General features: G+C 42.3%; 1 protein-coding gene across 1 annotated transcript in view; it reads left to right on the forward strand.

Annotated features, from left to right (window-relative positions):
- PAPPA (pappalysin 1) overlaps positions 1-20783 on the forward strand; it is a 254934-nt gene that overhangs the window by 113681 nt on the left and 120470 nt on the right. Inside the window, exon 9 of the mRNA XM_017856267.1 lies at positions 3885-3976. Within this exon, the coding sequence (XP_017711756.1) occupies positions 3885-3976 (92 nt within the window). The remainder of the gene's footprint in view (positions 1-3884; positions 3977-20783) is intronic.

Genomic DNA, 20783 nt, shown 5'->3' on the forward strand with positions numbered 1-20783 from the left:
TGACAAGTTATATCTTTTAAACTTGCTGTGTAAAAAGATAGCAGTATGCACAAGATTCTGTTCCTCTTTGCTCCCCACTCCACAACTAAAGTTTGCCAACTGTTAATGAAAAGGTACTAACTCAAGTTATTAAAATAAGAAATGGCATTTAAAAAAATTGGCACTGATAAGGCAAGTAATTATTTGCATAATCTCAAGTGGCTTTCTGAAGCAGGAACATATATTTATATCATATATATACATATACATATATATATATATATTTCGGGCTCATATATTTATTTCTTAAATATCCTACACCTGAAATTTAATATCTGAATTGTCAAAATGTTTAAGATTGAAGAGATTAGTGTAAGGGTTTTTAAGTGTTGCATTATAGTGCAAATCAGCTGATTGCCAAGAATTTGACTCCTCAAGCACAGAATAGAAAGCGCCTCACTTGTTTGAGCTATTTAACATACAATGCTGTGTGTATTTAAGATCCACATTCATATATAGCAACAGAAATAGAATATATAGTTTCCAATGCAGTAAAATTGGGGAAAGGGAAACTTCCCGCTCTTCTCTCCCACATTAATGCATCAAATTCCAGGTTTTAATACAGCTGCTGTCTGATTGAACATTGAACAATTGAGCAAAGGGCTCTCCATGGAGAAAGTACCCCATCATTTGTGGGTCCAATAATGAACTTCATATCTAGAATATCCAGAAAACATTTGCAGTCATTGCTGATAACTTATAATTGTGATTTGGGAATTTCTAATTTAGCCCAATTGTTTTTTTCAAGTCGCCAGATTTCGATCCTCATCTGCAGCTCATCTCAGTTCATGGTGGAAACAGATATAGATGCATTGGTTAAACACTGCAAATGATATCATTCTTGCTGATCTAAAACTATTAGTATCATAATTATTATTAATTTTAAATAGTATACTTAATTTAATACAGTTTTTTTTTTTTTTAGTATTTTTACCTAGAATTAGTATCTTGCATAAACATCAAACACATGTTCAGTTACCTGTAGATATCAAATATTTGCTGATATGCTTTGTAGGAAACTAAATATAGCTTACGGATGTTTCCCTAAGTGGGGATGGGGAGTGGGGGGAAGGGAAACTTTGGGGAAAAGAAGGGATATCATCTTAGCTAATAGGATTTTTCCTGGAATGATGCAAGTTAATTTGCTCTGTCTGTAAAAGAATTTATGAAGAAATATCAATAGATGCAGCACTCAGTGAGGCCCTTAATGGATGAGTGCTGTCTTAAATGGTCCATAGCAGCAGGTCCTACGTTTCATAGATCGGATAAAGGTGAAGGCAATGGATGAGCGTTTTGATAATGACAATAATATTTATACACACTTCTTGAGCCTCTACTGTTCATGAAGCACTGTGCTACATTATTATCTCCTTGACTTCTCCCACCCAACAGCCATGTGAGATAGGTCTTATTATAATACTTTACAGATAAACAACAAATGCACAAAGAGATTATAGAGGTTTTCTCAAGCTTCCATGTCTGGTAAGATGTAGAACCAGTATATGAACAGAGGGTCCAAATTCTCATCTGGATTCCCCATTGCATTGTTGTGTGATGTGACAACTCTGCAAAACTAACAAGTAAAGGAGTGGCTACATGTTGTCTGTTATATCCTAGGCACTGTGCCAGAAACTGGGGTGCTAGGATGATGAAGACTCTGTCACTTCCTTCGGCAAATTACAGTCTCTTATAAGGGGCTCTCAAGTAACAGGCAAAGGCAGTCAGTTTGACAAGTGCTGTGATAGATGGAGCAAGATGTCTATGGACACAGAGAAAGATGGCCACCCGCTCCAGCCCCAGAGGTCAAATAAGGTTTCGCAGAACCTCTTTATCTAATGATAGATCTGTCATGCCTAGAAGATACTTGTAGTGACCCGAATGTTTTGTTTAAACCAGTAGAACACTGTTTGGGTGGCAATGGAAGGGAGGTTGAAAGTAAGCTTTGTGGCTTAGGGAACCAGCCCAGGTATTTTTTTTTTTTTTAAGTCTTTTCCAAAACAACCCATGAATTAGCTTAGAAGCACAAGGTTATCAGCAATTTCCAGCAAGCAAGATCCACTGCCAGAGAATGCTGAGACCAGCTAGAAATACAAACTTCTTTGCTCATAGGTGTGCAGACAGGAGAGGACTTGGGTGGCTCTTTGGAGATCAATGCAATGCCCTAGACATCCTAAGGATTGATTGCAAGGCATTATCCTGCTACTCTGACACCTCTTAAAAGCAACAAACATTGTCCAGTGTTAATTGCCTGGGTGAAAGGAGAAGTCTAAGGCCTCTTCCATGCTGTGACAGGTCCCAGCTGGTCTCTGGGGAGGGAGGGACAGCTGTCACACACTCTGCAGAGACCTCCCAAGGCAAAGTGGGAATGGGGACTGTGACTCCTTGAGCATCTTCTATGTGTCACCCACTGTGCTGACCACTTTAAGCTACTCAGAGGAGTAGGACTAATTATCTCCATTTTAGCACATGAGAAAACTGAAGTTCAGCATCCACAGGAGCACTGTTTAATGGATTTTTCTGCAATGATGGAAATGTGTTCTGTGCTGTTCATTACAGTAGCCACTAGCTACATGTAGTTCCTGAATACTTGAAATGTGGCTACTATGACTGAGGATTGGAATTTTAATTATAATTCATTTCAATTAATTTAAATTTAAATCATCACAGAAATATCAGATCAAGAGATCAAGTGACTTAGTCAAGATTATACAGTTAGTTTGAGACACGGGGTTCTAAACCCAAGTGTTTTTTTTTTTTTTTTTTTTTTTTTGAGACAGAGTCTCGCTCTGTTGCCCAGGCTGGAGTGCAGTGGCCAGATCTCAGCTCACTGCAAGCTCCGCCTCCCGGGTTTACGCCATTCTCCTGCCTCAGCCTCCCGAGTAGCTGGGACTACAGGCGTCCGCCACCTCGCCCGGCTAGTTTTTTGTATTTTTTTTAGTAGAGACGGGGTTTCACCGTGTTAGCCAGGATGGTCTCGATCTCCTGACCTCGTGATCCGCCCGTCTCGGCCTCCCAAAGTGCTGGGATTACAGGCTTGAGCCACCGCGCCCGGCCAAGTGTTTTGTTTTTTAAAGGATGACCGTTTTCCAGAAAGCAATAACCCATCCAGACTTTCAGGTTTTGCTCTTCCTTCTTGTCACCTAAGCCCAATTCAAAGATCATTGCTCATTTTCTGCCCATCCCAACCTTTGCAAAATCATCCTTAGGTGATGGAAATAATTCCAACAAAAACAAAGGGAGCATTAGTATTTCTTTACAGTGTAGTCTCGCAGCCTTGGAGTTCTTGACACCAAGAAATGACACACCCAATGGAGAAAGCAAAACTTTCCAATGGAAGGGTGACTAAACTTGAATGCATGAATGAAAAAAAAATTGTTACCTTTAAGTATATTGGGAGAATAAGAAGGATATCAAGGCAGGGAGTGGTGAAGGAACAGAATCTCTACATTTTCCTTCAGATATGCTCTTTTAAGATCAGAAACAAGGAAATGTCCATGAGACTTCCTAGATGCTGTGAGAGCAAGACCATTTATTTGTTCATTAGTTCCTCCATGTGTTACTCCCATCTGACTTGTTAACTCACTCAGAGAATCTCAGAAAATGAGTTGGAATCAGGAATTCCACTTTGTCATCAGAAACACAAAACAAAGCAAATGTGAAAGTATCTTATAAGTCTACACCTTTTAGAAATCTCATCTTGAAGATGAAGAAGCAGAGACTCAGACAGAGAAAAGGATTTGTGCAAGGTCTCACTGACAGTTCATGGCCCAGGGAGGGACTTTTCCATGTCCAGCCATGGTTTTGAGACTAAATTGGCAAATTTCTCTTCCATATCTGCTCTGCAGAGACCAAGGTGAAGAATGCGATGACTTGAACAAGATCAATGGTGACGGCTGCTCCCTTTTCTGCCGACAAGAAGTTTCCTTCAATTGTATTGGTACGTCTTTTTCATTTCTCGTGGCCTTCATGAAGAAGTGAACAGTGCAGAATGGTTGGTCAACAATAGTTATCTAAATGATGATTCACCCCTTTGTATTACACCTGTTTATTGAGTACCTCCTACGTGCCAGGCACTGTTTTCAGTATCAGGAAATACAGCAGTGAAAAAACAAACAAAGCAATCCCTCAAGAGCTTAAGCTCTCATAGATGATGCCAATGACAGGTAACTTCTTTTGATCAAGCTTTACCTTACAAACATCCTGCTTTTCTTCACACTAACTGTCCGGGATGGGTATTACTGGAAATGTTTTAAGGCTTTTATTCCTACTTCAGAGATAAGAAAAAAATCAAATGCCAGAAAAATTTCAAAAGTTGTCCAGAGTTATACAGGTCAAAGTGATTAAAGACAGAATCAGAACTTGAACCTGATTTTGTCTGATTCTCAAGCTCAACTCATTTTGCTTTGCAACCTCCAGCTGGGATCCAGGAACCACCAGGGTCCCCTCTGCAGACTCAGAAACTTGGGCAGTCTCTCCGATCTGAGAAAGGAGGAATAGCAGACCAGCCTGTGTTTAGGAAGCAAATGTCCTTTTCCCACCTTCACCAAGCCATTTGGGAAATTTGTTTTCCTCTGCCTTCTCTTGGAGTCTGGCTGATCTTGTTGTTTCAGCCCCACTTGGGAGGCCCTGGTCAGCCCCGGGCTGGTAAACAGACAGGGCTTGGGGGGCAGGGGTGGAATTTTGAGCTGGCCCAGATGAGATCATACTTCCTTTAAGATGCAAATCGATACCTGAAGATCAAAGGTCCCCCAGCTAATCCCCTGGGCTGGAGGTGAAAACTAATCACAATTCATTTGCAAGTACAAAAGACAGAGGTGCTCTATCTGAAGAGAGAAGGGGCAGTTACAAGGGGATGAAAACCTTCGTGGGAAGATTTCTCACTGACAGGCAATTTTCCAAGACTAAAGAGGAAAAGATAGCATTGCATCCTCGCATCTGCAGTGCATTACAGGAGTGCATTTAGACATTCTTTCTCCCAGTAGATTGTGAGCTCCGTGACGGTGAAGACCATATATCACATGTGTCTTATTCAATTCTCAACACACATTTGTTGAGCACCTACTATCTTCTTGGCACCCAGTAGGTGCTAAGCAACACAATTGAAATGCTCTGTAAATATTTATGGTTGGAAGATAGGAAGATGCCCCAGAAGGAAGGACATGGGAGTTTCTAGGCAGGGCCTTGGGTTTTAAATTGCCAAAAAATTTTCTCTCCTCTGTTGATTTGAGTATGGTCTGGTCCGTAGTAAAAGCTTGATACTAGCCTAGTGGTGTAGTGGAAAGAACTTTGGATTAAAATTAGGAAAACCAGGTTCTAGTGCCAGCTGTGCTGAGAACTTACATAAATCTGGCCGAGTGGCTTCCTTAGTCTTGGCCTCAGTTTACCTACTGTAAATTTTTAAATGATTGTGTTAATTGGTCTTAACTTAAACTTAAGAGCCTTACCTGCACTTCTGTTGTGTGATTTTTCGAGGTGGGTGACTGAATTCCTTCTAATTGTGAGCTCTACCTGAGCCAAACTCTTACCTTTGTCATCATCCTTATGGCAACTAACACTAGTCCCAGACCATCGTGAAAAATATCTGCCTATTTAACTTGCACTGATGTGGCATGTAACTTATGTGCTTCTGGGAAGAAAGTAGGATGGGATGAAGGTAGGATGTGGTACCCTGAAAAGGATGCTTGAGCCTTGACATTCATTTGCTGTGTTGCTTTAGAACTATGCAATGATCAGGAAAAATAAGGACATCTCTAATAGGTAGAAGCTCCTCATCAATGGAAGGGGTCTGCAAACTGTGGTCCCTAGGCCATAACCAGCCTACTCCCTGTAATTGTAAATAAAGATTTATTGGCACACAGTCACACTCATTACTTTGCATATTGACTGTGGCTGCTTTCATGCTACAATGAAAGAGTTGAGTGATGGCAGCAGAGATTTCATGGCCCAAAGAAACTAAAATATTTATTATCTGGTATTTTACCTGTGAAGTTTATCAACCACTGTTCCATGGATTTGGGATATTTTATATGCTTGTTTACTGGAGCCAGGTGCAGATAGTAGGTGAAAATCATAATCTGGTTCACCATTTCTTATTAACAAAAAACTGCATTTTAAACATACAGTGTAGCTGGAAGTGGTGACGGGCACCCATAATCCCAGCTACTTGGGAGGCTGAGGCAGGAGAAGCACTTGAACCCAGGAGACAGAGGTTGCAGTGAGCCGAAATCGCGCCATTGCATTCCAGCCTGGGTGACAGAGCGAGACCCTGTCTCAAAACAAAATAAAAAAGATGAGGGAGTTTCCAAGAGGATGAGACTGAGATCCTCCTAGGTTCATTTTGTAGACTATTATTCTCTACCAGATTCTGTGTTCTGCTGCAGATGATGATATTTGCTGAATACTTCTTATATACCAAGCACATTTATAAACTCTTATTCTCACAACAACTCTTTTACTGAACTGCCCTTTCAAAAGAGGAAGTTGAGGCATGGGGTGATGATCTAAGGATACACAGTTAAGTGGTGGAGCTGGAATTTAAACCCAGAGAGCCTGACTCCAGAGCTCACTATGGTAAGTTACCTGCAAAAAAGGATAGCTCCTGGTTTTGCAGGTTTTCAGGGTGAATGAAAAAAAAAATTGCAAAACAAGTCATGTCACAAATTAATGGAATGGAATACAAAACCGTCAGTGGTGGGGACAGTGTCCAGGGAAGGCTCTCTGTTACCCCTGTATGTTGAGTGGAGTTTATGTGAGAGGAAAGCCTTCAGCTACACCCTTCACTGGCCACTTAAAATCTCATTATAGGCACTCACAGAGATACAGGCATTCCAGAGATCCCAGCTCCCAGGGACTACATTCCAAAGACAAATCATGTAGCTCAAGTCTAGAAAACGATTTTCCTCTAAAAGGAACAGCTGAAAAATAGACAGTGAATCCTTACTCCCAGCAGACCAATCTTTAAAGAGTCAGAGAAATGAGACAAGTGTGGGAGGCTGTGCTGAGGTTGACATTGTTTCCATGATTGCATTTGTTAAGACAGTGGTCAAGATAGCAGCCAGGAGATCAGGCATACCATGACTTAGATGTGTAACTTTGGCTAAGCCTCAGTGTTCTCATGTAGAAAATGGTAAAAGTCCTAGAACCCAACAGTGGAAGATATTTACCAATATTTTTGGATGCTTTCTATCAGAATTTCCTTCCTAGACTTAGGAGATAATTATTCCAATAAGGAAAAACCCAACCCTTAGTATAGAAGTTGATTATCCAAGTGTCTCCTCCTGGTCTTCCTGGTAGCTTGAGTGTGGGTATATAAAACCTAGGCTTTCCCTCTGCCCTCCAATCAGACACACCAACCCAAGACTTTGAATTGGAAGCTAGTAGTCCTTAGACTTAGGGATACTGTAGACACCATTTGCTGAGGATGGTGTGAGTAGCCACATCCATACCAGCCTCCTAAGTACCAGGGAAGGCATCTAGCATCAAAGCTGAGACAGCTATGCACAGCACCAGCTCTGGATCCACTCACTAAACTAGTTCTGGGACCTAATCTTGGGCTTGGAATTGAGTTTCAGAGCACACAATCCTGGCTCTCCAGAGAGTGTTCCATACGTACCCAATATTCTTCGAGTAAATTTTGCTTGTTTGTTTTCCTTGATTTATCCAAAGTTGTTTTTTGTTGACTGTCACTCAGAGTCTTGACTGAAAATTATTGCCGTAAGATAATGTGAGATTTAACCCCATTTCTAGCAAGTTGGATGTGCTTGATGCACATGAGCTATTACTTTTCTCTGTGTGTGTTTGTGTGGAATGTTGGGGGCACAGGATACCAGCAACAACCACCATTTATGGATACCCACTAAGTGATAGGTTCTTCATATGCACTTCTGTTTTCTGTGAACTACAGGTGGTCTCTTGTTTCCATATGTGAGATCTGAGGTCTCTGATAACATCTTCACTTGCACCAGGTCACACAGCACACAGAGGTGTGATCCTGTCTCCAGTCTGAGTAGAGAACCCTGCTTTTTCTACTCCTCTGTCTCTCCATTTGAATGACTTTCTTCTTTCCTTCCACCATTCTTTCCTTTTTCTTCTTTTCTCTTCACCTCTTCCTCTTCCCCCTTTTTCCTCTCCTCCTCTTCTTCTTCCTTCACTCCTTCTTCTACCTCTGATTCTTCTCCTTTTTCTCCTTCTCTTCCTCTACCTCTTCCACCTTTTTCTCCTTCTCCTGCTTCCATTTAGAAAGGCTGATGTTTTCTCTGGCTGAGTAACACCAGTGTTAGGGTGGGTGACAGATTTATGGTGACATTCCCATTCACGTTTCAGAAGCCCACACATCCGGAAATATTCCCAAGGTGCCAATGTGTTATTATGCAACACCCTGGGGACTTCCCGTTCTCAATTTCCCACCCCTGGTGCCCTCATCCCCCAGCACATAATAAGTTGCTTGTTAAAATGAACACCACCCACATGACCTCCCAAGCAATGCAGGCTTCATCCCCTTGCAATGTGGAAGTTATCTTGTCTTTTTCCCCTTCTTTTAAAAATATAACATACACCAGGCCTGAGGTTTCAGTGAAAAAATGTGGTATCAGTAAAATGATAACTCCCCGCAACAGGCACTGGCTGCAGGCATTGTTCACAGCATTGGGAATTCTGTCTCTAAAGCACTGAGTCATAAACTACAGACAGGCTGCTGATAAAAGCTGAAGGAGGTGGGGTAACAGTCAAATTAGTCAGACAAAATGTGAAGGGTCCCCAAAAGGGGTTATACTTTGTAATATATCTTTAGTTGGTGCTGGAAGCGTGCTACCTTCTGAGATGGAATCTAGTGCATTACAGGAGATGCAGCTGTGGAGACGCCCTCATGTTCTGTTTTGACTTCCCACCCTGTATTCTTCAGCATAGCCGGGTCCAGGTACTAGTTTAGACCTAGAGGCCTCCTGGCTGCAGCTTAGCATCTCAGAGTCTCAGTTTTTCCCTTTGTGAAATTAGGGAGACTGGACTGAGGACTCTAAAGCTTCTTCCCTCACCTGATACTGAGGAATCTCTGATTTGTCAAACAGCTATTTAAAGGCTTTAGGTTTCAAATCCTGCTTGACGCTGATACATACTTAAGAAAACAAAGCGAAAGGGACCCCCACGTCGTCTTTCCCAGATGTGGAGGCATTCCCTGTGTGTCTCTTTTTCTCCCTCCCTCCACACTCCTCTTCTCTCCCCTACTCTTGCCGTTAGCATCACTTTGTGATCCCTGACACAGCATCCCCAGCCCTGTCCTAGAGCCAAGGCCAGTAACTCAATTAGCAACCCCCAGCCCCAGCTCCCTCCCCTCCTCTGTGAGGCACATCAAGCGGGGGAGAAGAATCGGTCCGCCTCCCCACCAGTTGCTGGGAGGGGCAGGGGCTCACCGAGCCTTGTGGCCCCTCTGTCAGGCTGCTCTGGCCTGCTCTGAGCCAAGGCGAGAAAGGAAAACAAGAAGATGAATCGCCCCGTCTTCTTAGTGGAGGTTCCGATGAGACTTTAGAACAACAGTGACTGAAAAGGAAAACAGCATCTGCTGGAGGAGAGGGGGAAGAGTGGGCTCTGCTGGGAGTTGCATTTATTATTATTTTTCTTTCTAACAATGTGAAATCATAATAGATGATCCACCTCTCACCTTAAAAAAAGTAAAATTAAGAAAACAAAATAAAACTTCTCCAGACTGCATGTATTCAATCAGACCTCCCTCCGTGGAAAACGTAGTAACTTTCCCCAGAACACGTTTTTGAAATAAAGCTTCCCTTGACTTGAAGGCAGGCCTATGAAAGAAGAAAAAGAAAGAGGAATATAGGTGGGGGTCATGGTGGTAGTGTTTGGGGCGATGACGAGGGTGATAATACGTCAGCTAGATTGGTGGCATTCTTAACACCGGCAAGGAAAAACAAGTTTATATTTGTAAAGCATTTAAAATGGTGACACCTGACAAGTATGTCAGTAGATGTGTTTGCTACTGATGCTATTATTGTCATAATTAATATTTTATTTTTTATTTTAATTTTTTATTTTTTTGAGACAGAATCTCACTCTGTCACCCAGCAGAGGTGCAGTAGCATGATCTGGACTCACTGCAACCTCCACCTCCCGGGTTCAAGTGATTCTCCTGCCTCAGCATCCCAAGTAGCTGGGATTACAGATGCATTCCACCACACCCTGCTACTTTTTATAGAGACAGAGTTTCACCATGTTGGACAGGCTGGTCTCGAACTCCTGACCTCAAGTGATCTGCCTGCCTTGGCCTCCCAAAGTGCTGAGATTACAAGCGTGAGCCACCACGCCCGAACAATTAATATGATTAATTCAGAAGTTGTATCCATCTTCCCAGAAACCCTATGAGATAAATAATGTTATCCCTGTTTTGTAGAGGAAAAAACTGTGGTTCAGAGAGATTTAGTAACTTGCCTACAGTTACACAGAGAAATAGCAAACATGAGATTCACAGCATCTAAGCAGAGTCTATTCGTTTTAACCATGAAGTTATTCCGTTTATTAGATACCCAACTCTGCCAGTTTTTCTGCTAAGAACTCTTTGTAAAAATGATTTCATTCACCCTCCCAGCAACTCTGTAGAGTCAAAATAATTACACCATTTTGCTGATCAGAAAATTGAGGCGTTGAGAGTTTAAGTGAATATCCAAAGTCATATAGCCAGGTAGGTCAAAGAAGGAGACTTCAGAGTTTGTCTGCCCTGAAGCCTATGTCCAATTCCAGACTAAGTCTTGAAACAGCAGGAGAGTGTTTCTCCTTTCCACTATTTCTGTTTGGTGCCATTGAACCACAGCAGGAAACAAAAGTGAATGCACATGTTCTTGTGCCATTTTCATGAGTCATGAAACAACCATTTTCAGTTATTATCACCCTATAAATGTTCCATGGCATAAAGCTCATACCCCCAATGGAAGGTCATACTGTATTTTAGGTTGTATTTTTATTTTTAACAGATCACCCTCCATTGACAGTAGCCAAATCATTTTTTTTTTTTTTTAGCATAAAATGTGTTTGGCACTTAATAAGGTTGTCATAGCAATGTTGGAGACAGAGGAGCTTGAGTTCAAATGTCTATTGGTTGCAATTACTACATGGGTCATTTTAGGCATCTCTCAATCCCTCTGAGTCTCAGTTTCCTCTTCTGAAAAATGGACGTAATTATAACACCTATAGTTTTGTTTAGAAAAAGAATGAGATAACATCCATAGAGTGTTTAGCACAATGAACAACTGTTATTGGACAATCAAGGATGTCAGTTAATGCCGTCTCTTCTTCCCCTTCCTTGTTGCCTATCTCAATTGTGAGTGACGCAAAGGCATTTGACCCATCATCTGCAAAAATGGTCCTGAACCAAATCCTGATGCTAAATTACAGTGGTACCATTTGCAAAATGACCAAACCTCCTAGTTCTCAGTTTCCCCACTGTAAAATAATGAGGGAATTTGATGAGCTCCCAGGGAGCTTTCAGCTCTGATTTTTAGGATTTAAATCCCAGGTTGTTATTGTTTTAAAACTGGTGCATTTTAAAAGAAATCAGGGCTTGGGGAAGAGAAAGGAATTCCTTTCACCCAAAGGGTCAAAGGGGGTCACTGAGGGGACAAAAGAGCAGGAAAAGGAGGCGATGGGGCGGAAGGCTGACGTGCGGGCAGCACCAAAGATCTGAAGTACTCAACAGGGAGGTCTGATGGATGCATTCAAACACCCTTGAGTCAGCACCGGTTAGGATCAAGCTTGCCATCCTGCCTCAGACCAAGGCTTACCACCTCCTTTGGAAACCCGGGAGGCCTACCCCACAGAGAGGCAAGGCTGGAATGAAAAGAAACAGAACGGCCTCTGACGCCAGAAGGGAGGAATTCTAGCCCGCAGCCCAGGTCAGCTTCCTGACTCTCAGGAAGGGGTCAGGCTCAGGGAACCGACTTGGTGCTTGCTTGAATGTGAGGAATCGAGACCAAACTTTGATGTGTGCCTTTGAAAGGCAGCCAGAGTCCAAGGCAGGTGAATCTGGGTAGCCAAGAACAAGGACTTCATTGTGATATTTAAAGTGACCAGAAATTCATCTGCACATACATGTGCCTTGATGTACATCTGTGCAGTTATGACTGAGGCGGCCTGGGAGAGGGTAGAGGCCTCTGGGCTGGGTATCAGGGTCTTTTCTTAGCTCCTGGCTCTCCGTTGTTTCTTGGAGTCCATGTTGGGTTGGAAGAGACATTTAATATTCATGAGCTGTGATCTCTACTTGAAGGGAGTGCCCTGAGGGAAATTGAAATATTAAGCAAGTGAGGGATATAGACCTAATTGTATCCTCCTTTTCTTTTCGGACAGAAAAGTAATGTGCCTAAAATAAAATGATGGATGGGCAGTAAGGATAGTGTGAAAACCTCACTGCTAGAGCCTGCAGGAAAAATCAGCTGCTTGCCCCAACATGTGCAGTCAGACCCAGGCAGAAGATTCTGCAAATTGGCTGCTGGATGATGTCATTCATTCATTCATTTAGTTCATATTTTTTGATGCCTGCTATATGCCAGGCACTGTGCTTGTTTCAAAGAAAACAGCAGTGAAAAAGGAAGGCCAGGGAGGTTAGGAAAATGACACAAATAATTATTTTAGTGTCATTGTTGAAAATGGCACTAAGTGGAAATACTTAGAAGTATATAACCAAAGGGCCTCCTTTACATTGAGGGGGTCAAGGAGATCTCCTTGAAGATTTGACATTTAAGCTGAGACTTGAGGGTTAGTAGTATGTGAACCCATTAGGGAGATACGGAACAGGTAACCGAGCAAGGATTGCAAGAAGTTCAGACTATTCGATTCCCAAGGCAGAGAAGAACTTTTGAAGAGGGAAAAGGAAGTCAGCATAGCTGGACTGTAGTGAACAAAGGAGGCATGAGGCAGAAGTCTAGCAGGCTCTGATTTCTCAGGCCCTTGAGGACTATGGTGAGGCTGCTATTTACGGCATGAAGGAAGGAGAAGGAGACTCAAGTGTGTGCCTTCTACACTCTCTACCAAGCCCTGCCCTGGGCATAATAGCCATGTGCATACTTGTACAAACCAGGCATCAGTAAACCACCACCCATGGCCAACCCAACCTGCTGCCTGGTTTCGTAGACAAAGTTTTACTGAAACACAACTATGCTCCTTTGTTTACATCTTTGCCACTACAAAGGCGGAGCTGAGTCATTCCAACAGAAATCTTGTATGGCCCACAAAGCCAAAATATTTACCATCTGGTCCTTTACTGAAAAGTTGTTGACTGCTGGCAGAGGTGGATGAGTATACAGTTGGCCTTTCATATCCTCGGATCCTACATCCTCAGATTCAACCAATCTGAGATACAAAATATTTGAAACTGACTAAATAAATAATAACACTACAACAATTTAAAAACAGAGCAAACAGAAAAACAATAAAGTATTTCCAATGTATTAAGTGTTATGAGTAATCTAGAGATGATTTAAAGTACACGGTAGGGTGTGCATAGGTCATAGGCAAATACTAAGGGACTTTGTACAAGGGTCTTGAATATCTTCAGATTTTTGTGTCTGAGGGGGTCCTGAAACCAATGCTTCAAAGATACCTAGAGATGGCTGTATAAGCGGGTAAAAGTATAGCCTGTTGGGCAGAATAACGCAGATGAGAGAGAGAGAGCAAGGAGTGAGAATCATTTCATCCATCTCCCTCCTGAGTCTATACCAGCATAGCTATAATTTCACTGACTCCTCATGTATTTTACTTCCACATCTGTGTCCCTTACCCTCAAGGGAAGAAGCCATACCATCTACCCTCGTGTCCCAACATCCAACTTGAGCCAATCATTGAGACACTGAAGCAAATGACACTTTGAGGCTAAAAAGGGTGGCCAGAGCAACCCAAACAGATGACCGTCCAAAAGGCTCAGGCAGCATCCAGGATCCTCCCCTGACCAGTGGAAGGGAATGTGTTCATATTTATGGAGAACCTGCTGCAGTAGCTCATTTCAAACCCACAGCACCCCTGGCTGCCAGGCATTGTTAACACCATGTTCCAGGTGACACAACAGAGCCCGCAAATGTTTCAGTGACTTTTGAGAATGTGGCCTCCATTCAATAAATATTTATTGAGCTAGGAAACCACCCACCAGACAAGCAAAATCTTCCTGAGTGCTGCATCTTATGCCAGGCCAGCTGCCTCACACTCCACTTAACCATCCTCTTGATTTTCCCAAGGCTACAGGAAGGTGGGGCCATTATCCCCATTTTACATGAGGAGAAATTGGGGCTCAAGAAGATGAAGTGGCTTATTCAAAGCAGGTGCTTATTAAGTGACAGAGTTGAGATTTGAACCAAGATCTGCCCAACTTCAAAACTAAAGTCACCAGATGACCTCCTCCAAAATATGAAACCTTTAGAACAAGAAAGAGCCAGTAAGAAATATACAGTCAATCCTCAATATCTTTGGGGGATTTCTGCCAGGACCTCTGTGATTACCAAAATCTGTGGATGCTCAATTCCCTGATATAAAATGGAGTAGTATTTGCATGTAACCTATGAACAACTTCCTGTATACTTCAAATCATCGCTAGATTACATATAATACCTAATACAATGTAAATGCTACATAAATAGTTGTTATACTGTAATGTTTAGGGAATAAGGACAAGAAAAAATGTCTATACATGTTTAGCAAAGATAGAATTTTATTTTGCATCTCTTGAATTCACAGATGGAGAACCCATGAATATGGAGGGCCAACTGTATAGACTGCATATATTTCCACCCTTTTTCCATCTCACCATCTCAGACAAAAGTCATAGTAGTATACATAACTCAAATTATTAATTTAATTAAATTAATTGGATAAAATTCACTCAAGCTTTTTGTCTATTAATTCCACTGGTTAATCACATTAATCCTATGAGGTAGTTTTAACATTATACAGGCATTATAAGTAAAGAAATGGAGGCGCAGAGATGTTACGTTCCCAGTAAGGGATTCTAGCCCTGGAAGTCTCTGGCTCTTAAGCCCTCAGGCTTAACTACTAATTTATGCTACATCTCCATCATTAAGGTTATCTAATAAAGTGTGTACTCTCAAGAGCTGAACAGCCTAGCAGCAAACAGATAATGAGAAGGGGAAACAATGCACGGAGCTAAAGAAATCTTCACATAACAAAAGGATCCCAGGGTCTTTTTAAGAAACACTGTCTGAAGTGTTTGTTTACAGATCATTAAATACTTAACAGAGGAAGAAACTAAAAACCACCAACTTTCTCTAGGCCAATACTGATTAAGTACCAAAGAGATGTTAATATAAAGCAAATAAGAAATTATAATAGTTATTAAAGGACTGAGTTGTTATATTTTTTTTTTTTTCATTTTAACTTACTGGAAGAAAGATAAAATAGCCTAAGTCCAGTGCCTGTCGCTCTGCCCTCAAGCACACGGTTGCTTTTCTTTCTCCTCCATGCAGCAACCATGGTGGTCCTGCAATCAGTCTAAAATGCATGTGACCAGGTTCACACTGATTTTTGTCTATATTAAGCACCTGCTGCATACAAAGCTCCATGCAATGCAGGGTTAAGCAACAGAAACCTTTGTTGGAGGGCTACAGAAGGCAGTGGTCATTAAAGATATGAAGGGATTGGTGTTAGAGCCCCCACCCCCCACCCCCCAGCAGTGGAAAGCCCCTGGTAGGGGGTTGGTGAGCCTGGGAAAGATTTCTGGACAGTGGGACTCAGATAAGAGCAGGTTTGACACTCTGCCACTATAAAGGTCCAGACAGAGGGCTTTTCTTTATACAGTGAGTGCACCAGTCCTAAAGGAAGCTACCCCAGAGAAGTCACAGGGGGATGAGTGGGCAGTTCTTACCCCATAGCAAGCAATAGTTTCTGGGCAGAGGTATGACATGATGAGAGCAGTATTTGAAAAAAGATCAACCTCCCTGAATGGGATGCTCTTCAAGAGCCAACAAAATACTCTTGGCAAACTGACCCAAAGAGAGATCAGGGAAATTTTAGCTTTCAACAGCAGTCAGAAACTCAGCCCAAATTATCCATAAGTTTAAATTAAACATCAGCCACCATTGGCAGGACTCTGAAAAGTCCTGGCTGGAGCTGGTCCCTCAGTTTAGGAGTCCAAAACCACGTATATAACTCGAGTTCAGCCTCATTACCAAGGAAGGGGCCGCACGAGAGTCTGAAATCCCTTTTCCATTTGTCCGTGTGCTTTTTGCCAAGAGAACTTCTAAAGGGACAGGGAGAGAGGAAAAGCTGATTGACCTGCCCCGAAGCACAAGGACCACTTGTCTGCCTCAGGCTTCATCCCCCAAATACCTTTTTCCACCTGAGAAATAAGAGTGCTTTCTTCACTTCATAGGATTGTTATGATATATTGTTTTATTAATTTATAAATTTATTCATTCATCACATAGGCTTTTATTTATTTAGCACCTCTTACATGACAGGTTCATGCTAGGCACCAAGGATGGCTGTGTTTTTGACAGTTCCTGTCTTCCAGAAAGTGATCAACAGATATTTATTATTATGGCTAACAAAAGTAAGACAAAGATTATTACAAAAGTAATAATCTAGTTCTTACTCACAAGTAGAGAGTGACCTGTCTGTCCCTGGAAGAGACTGAGCAGAAATTTGAGAATCATTCTTTAGGGAAGCCATGCATGAGATTCTATTAAATAGTATGTTCAAACAGAAATATTTCAGTAGTTTTCTCTTTTGTCTTATCTGGCTCTTTCTTGAAATTCAGAACTCCTGGTACCTGTGAAGTGTTAGCCTCTTCTGTTTTTCTTAACTTCTCTGACCATCCCTCCACAGACCTTCTTTCACCTACTCTTTAAGTATCAGCAGTCTCCAATGTTCCATAACAGGCACACTCTCATTCTCCATTCTCTCCTTGTATGACTCCAAAATCTCTATCTTTAGTCTGCACCTTTTTTTTTTTTTTTTTTTTTTTTTTTTTTTTTTTTGACCCATGAACTTGTATATCTAATTGCTCTACTTGGACGCCCCATGGGAACTCACATTCAACACATCTTACAAAAAGCTTGCCATCTTTCTTTCCAGACCTGCTGCAAGTGTTTTTCCTAATCTCAACTGGTGGCGCCAGTAGCCAACCAGACATTTAAACAGAAGCTTGGGAAACATCCATAACTCTTCCCTCTCTGCCATTTCCCACATCCAAATAATTGCCATTCTTCCCATGTTTCTTTGAAAACGTTATCTTGTCTTCGTCCAAATCAGTCTCTCTCTCCCTATGATCATTATCCTACCTGAGGCCCCCTTCAGCTCCTGATTAGGCTTTTACAAGAGAACACTTATAAAATGAACAGGGTGCTTGTTCATTTTTTTCCTTGCCCCAATCTACCTGCCCATAGGTGAGAGCAAGCTTCCTAAAGTGCAGACACCTTTTGTTGCTCTCCAATTGAGAGTGTCAGGTGGCTACATGTTGCCCTTGAGATAAATTCGCATTCCTTACTGTGGCATTCAAGGCCTTGCATGATTTGAGCCCAGGATTTGCTTTTTTTTTTTTTTTTTTTTTTGACAGATTCCCGCTTTGTCGCCAGGCCAGAGTGCAGTGGCATTATCTCGGCTCACTGTAACCTCCGCCTCCTGGGTTCAAGCGATTCTCCTGCCTCAGCCTCCCGAGTTGCTGGGATTATAGGCACGCGCCACCACAACCAGCTAATTTTTGTATTTTTAGTAGAGATGGAGTCTCACCATGTTGGCCAGGATGGTCTCCATCTCTTGACCTTGTGACCCGCCCACCTCGGCCAGGATTTGCATTTTATACTCCAACACCGTCTTATACTTTATACCTCCGACCTTGTTTCTGGCCTCACCTCATTTGCTCACAGTGTCCCCCTGCTGGAATGTGCTCCCCACCATCCATTCCTCCTCTGAGAGATAAAACCCAGGTGTTGTGTCCTAAGGGAAACCTCAAATCTGGGTAAGATTGGAGTGGAGGTCCCTCCTCTGTGCTCCCACAGTATCTTGTACCTCAGATCAGAATCCTGTGCAGTCATCATTTACATATCTCTCCCCTCTCACTAGGACCTGAGTTCTTGGAGCGCTGAGACCTGCTTTAAATCATCTGATTTCCCAGGAGTTAGTCCAGGGACTGAAAAATAACTTGCAGTTCAGTAAATATAGGATAAATGAGTAAAAGAAGGATGTATTTCTTAAGAGACAGTTTGATTTTTCAGGCAAGAAAGTGTAGTTGAGCCTTGCTGGTCTTTAGAGTCAGACAATCCTGTTTGAATAGGAGACTTTCCCCCTTAGCTGTCATCTCGGGCAGGTTTCTTGGGTCAGGTGGCTCGGGGTGGTGGTTTCATGCTCAGATCCCAGAACTGGGCTGCTTGTATCCAAATCCTAGTTCTGCCACAAAAGGGGTGGGGGCTTCTTTAAAACGTTAATTTTACTATATCGATAGACTGCAAAGGTAGAAAGTACCTTATCTTAGCCAGCAGTACTTTTTTGAGGCGGCTTTTACTAAGTAGAGAACGGCTCAAACGCTGCCTTTCCTTCTCTATCTCTGTACTGACAGAGGGCATTACTCTTTGGTAAGGTCCAAAGGCTTTAGAATTTTAGAAGAATGGGTGGGTGGAACCAGTGATTTTGGTGGTATTTGGATCACCCCATAAGACTCTCGGATGGCCCCAAATTGAGCTGCTTTTTAATACCAAATCTCAGTCTGCGGCTTGCTTCCATTTGGAGAGAAAGCCTAATTAACTCGTAGCTGGAAAGAACTGCAGGTCTGCCACCCCCCAGGCAGAGAATTCAAAAGGAAGTGGATAGCTGTGTAAATAACACTGCTTTAAGGGGCATTTAAGCCAATGCTCTTTGTTAAGGAAATTGATGGCTTTGTAAGTACTGCCTCTGAAGGGAGTACTTGAGCTGAAGGTCCCCATCTCGCCTCGTAAATTTCCTAATGGACTGTGGGCCTGGAGGCTGGGCCCAGCGTGTTCAATCACTTGCCAACAAAAACTCGGATTTCACTCTAAAAAAATTAAAAACGTTTAACCAAAACATAAGTTATTGAGCCTGTGCAGTTTAACTGTGGCACAAGGTAGCAGAGACAGATTACTTCCTTTAAGGAAAGGGAAACTCCTGATCTTTTACTTTTAAAAAAATTGTTTTTTAAATGCTGGATATGGTGCTCGGTGCTTTCTCAACAGCTTCTCATTTTTTTCTATCCTCATAACAGTTGGGAAGATAGTCATTATTTTACCAATTTGCCAAAGAGGAAACTGGGATTCAGGGCTAAAGTGTGCTGGCCATTGACACCAGCTAATTAGTGGAAAGCCAGGTTGTGATCACAGCTCCATCAGGCCCCTGAGCCCCCATGTAATACCAAATCGTAGGGCATCCCAGAGAGAATCAGATCAACCCACCTCATCAGATTCTCCTGAATATCCACGTCCATACAAAATAGATTAACTGGACAGCATGGGAATGACTTGCCCTATTGAAACCTCAATTTCATTGTCTGTAAAATGGGGATAATAATAGTACCAAACAACACGAGGCTCTTCTGGAATTGAATGCATTATGTATTTGAAACATTTAGCACAGTGCCCAGCATGAAGAAAGTTATCCAGTTATTCATTTCACAAATACGCTAAATACAATTTTAATTGGGGAAGTGGATGATGCTATAGGAAGATTTAGCAAGGGGCCATTAGCCCTTCTGGGGGTGGATTTCCAGACAGGTTTTTTTGAGAGGTTAAACTGTGAATAAAGGACAAATGGGGACTAGCCATAGAAAAGGCAGCTCTGGGGATTTGAAGAAAGCTTCTGCAAAGGTGGGGAGGTGAGAGGGAATATGGTCCACTTGGGGCAACGACAATTTGTGTCCGGAGAAGAGAGAAGCTTGCAGAATCAGGCAGGGACCTTGTACACCTTGTCAATCATCATCAAGCTTCTGTCAGGAAAAGTTGAATGAATAACTCAGTATGTTCTAAGGCAAACACTTTCAATTTTATACCAACTGGACTTTGTTAGAAGAGTTTTCCACTGTGTCCTTCCTGATACTTCTTTTCTTCAGGTTAAACATCTTCATACCTATATGATTATTGCTCAGGGTTGGTGCCTATCCAGGGTCCTGTTCTTTGACCATATCCTACCACATCAGTGGCCCAGAATTGGCCTCTTCAGCCATGACTGGTCCAGCTAGGACTGGAGACAACTTCTCTGGCCCCTAGCTTGGAATCTATAGCCAGTGACTCAATCGGCAGTCTCATGCTTTTGTTTGGGCAAACACACCCTTCATTTGGCGGAAACTGACTTCAGAGTGACCACTGCTTCTTGGAACTTTTTGTGAACATGAATAGTTATGATTATTCTTATCATCTCTGATCAAAAAGGACAATGGTTTTGACTGATATTTTCAAATGTTCCTAGTTAAGTCTTAAGATTTAGGACCAGGCCAGGCGCAATGACTCATGCCTATAATCCCAGCACTCTGAGAGGCTGCGGTGGGCAGATCACGAGGTCAGGAGTTTAAAACCAGTCTGACCAACACGGTGAAACCCTGTCTCTACTAAAAATACAAAAAATAGCTGGGCACGGTGGTGTGTGCCTGTAATCCCAGCTACTTGGGAGGCTGAGACAAGAAAATCGCTTGAACCCCAGAGGCGAAGGTTGCAGTGAGCTGAGATTAGGCCACTGAACTCCAGCCGGGTGGCAGAGCGAGACTCTGTGTGGAAAAAAAAAAAAAAAAAAAAAAAAAAAAAAAA

Source organism: Rhinopithecus bieti, unplaced genomic scaffold (assembly GCF_001698545.2).
Source record: "Rhinopithecus bieti isolate Rb0 unplaced genomic scaffold, ASM169854v2 scaffold_42948, whole genome shotgun sequence".
Classification (NCBI taxonomy): Eukaryota; Metazoa; Chordata; class Mammalia; order Primates; family Cercopithecidae; genus Rhinopithecus; species Rhinopithecus bieti.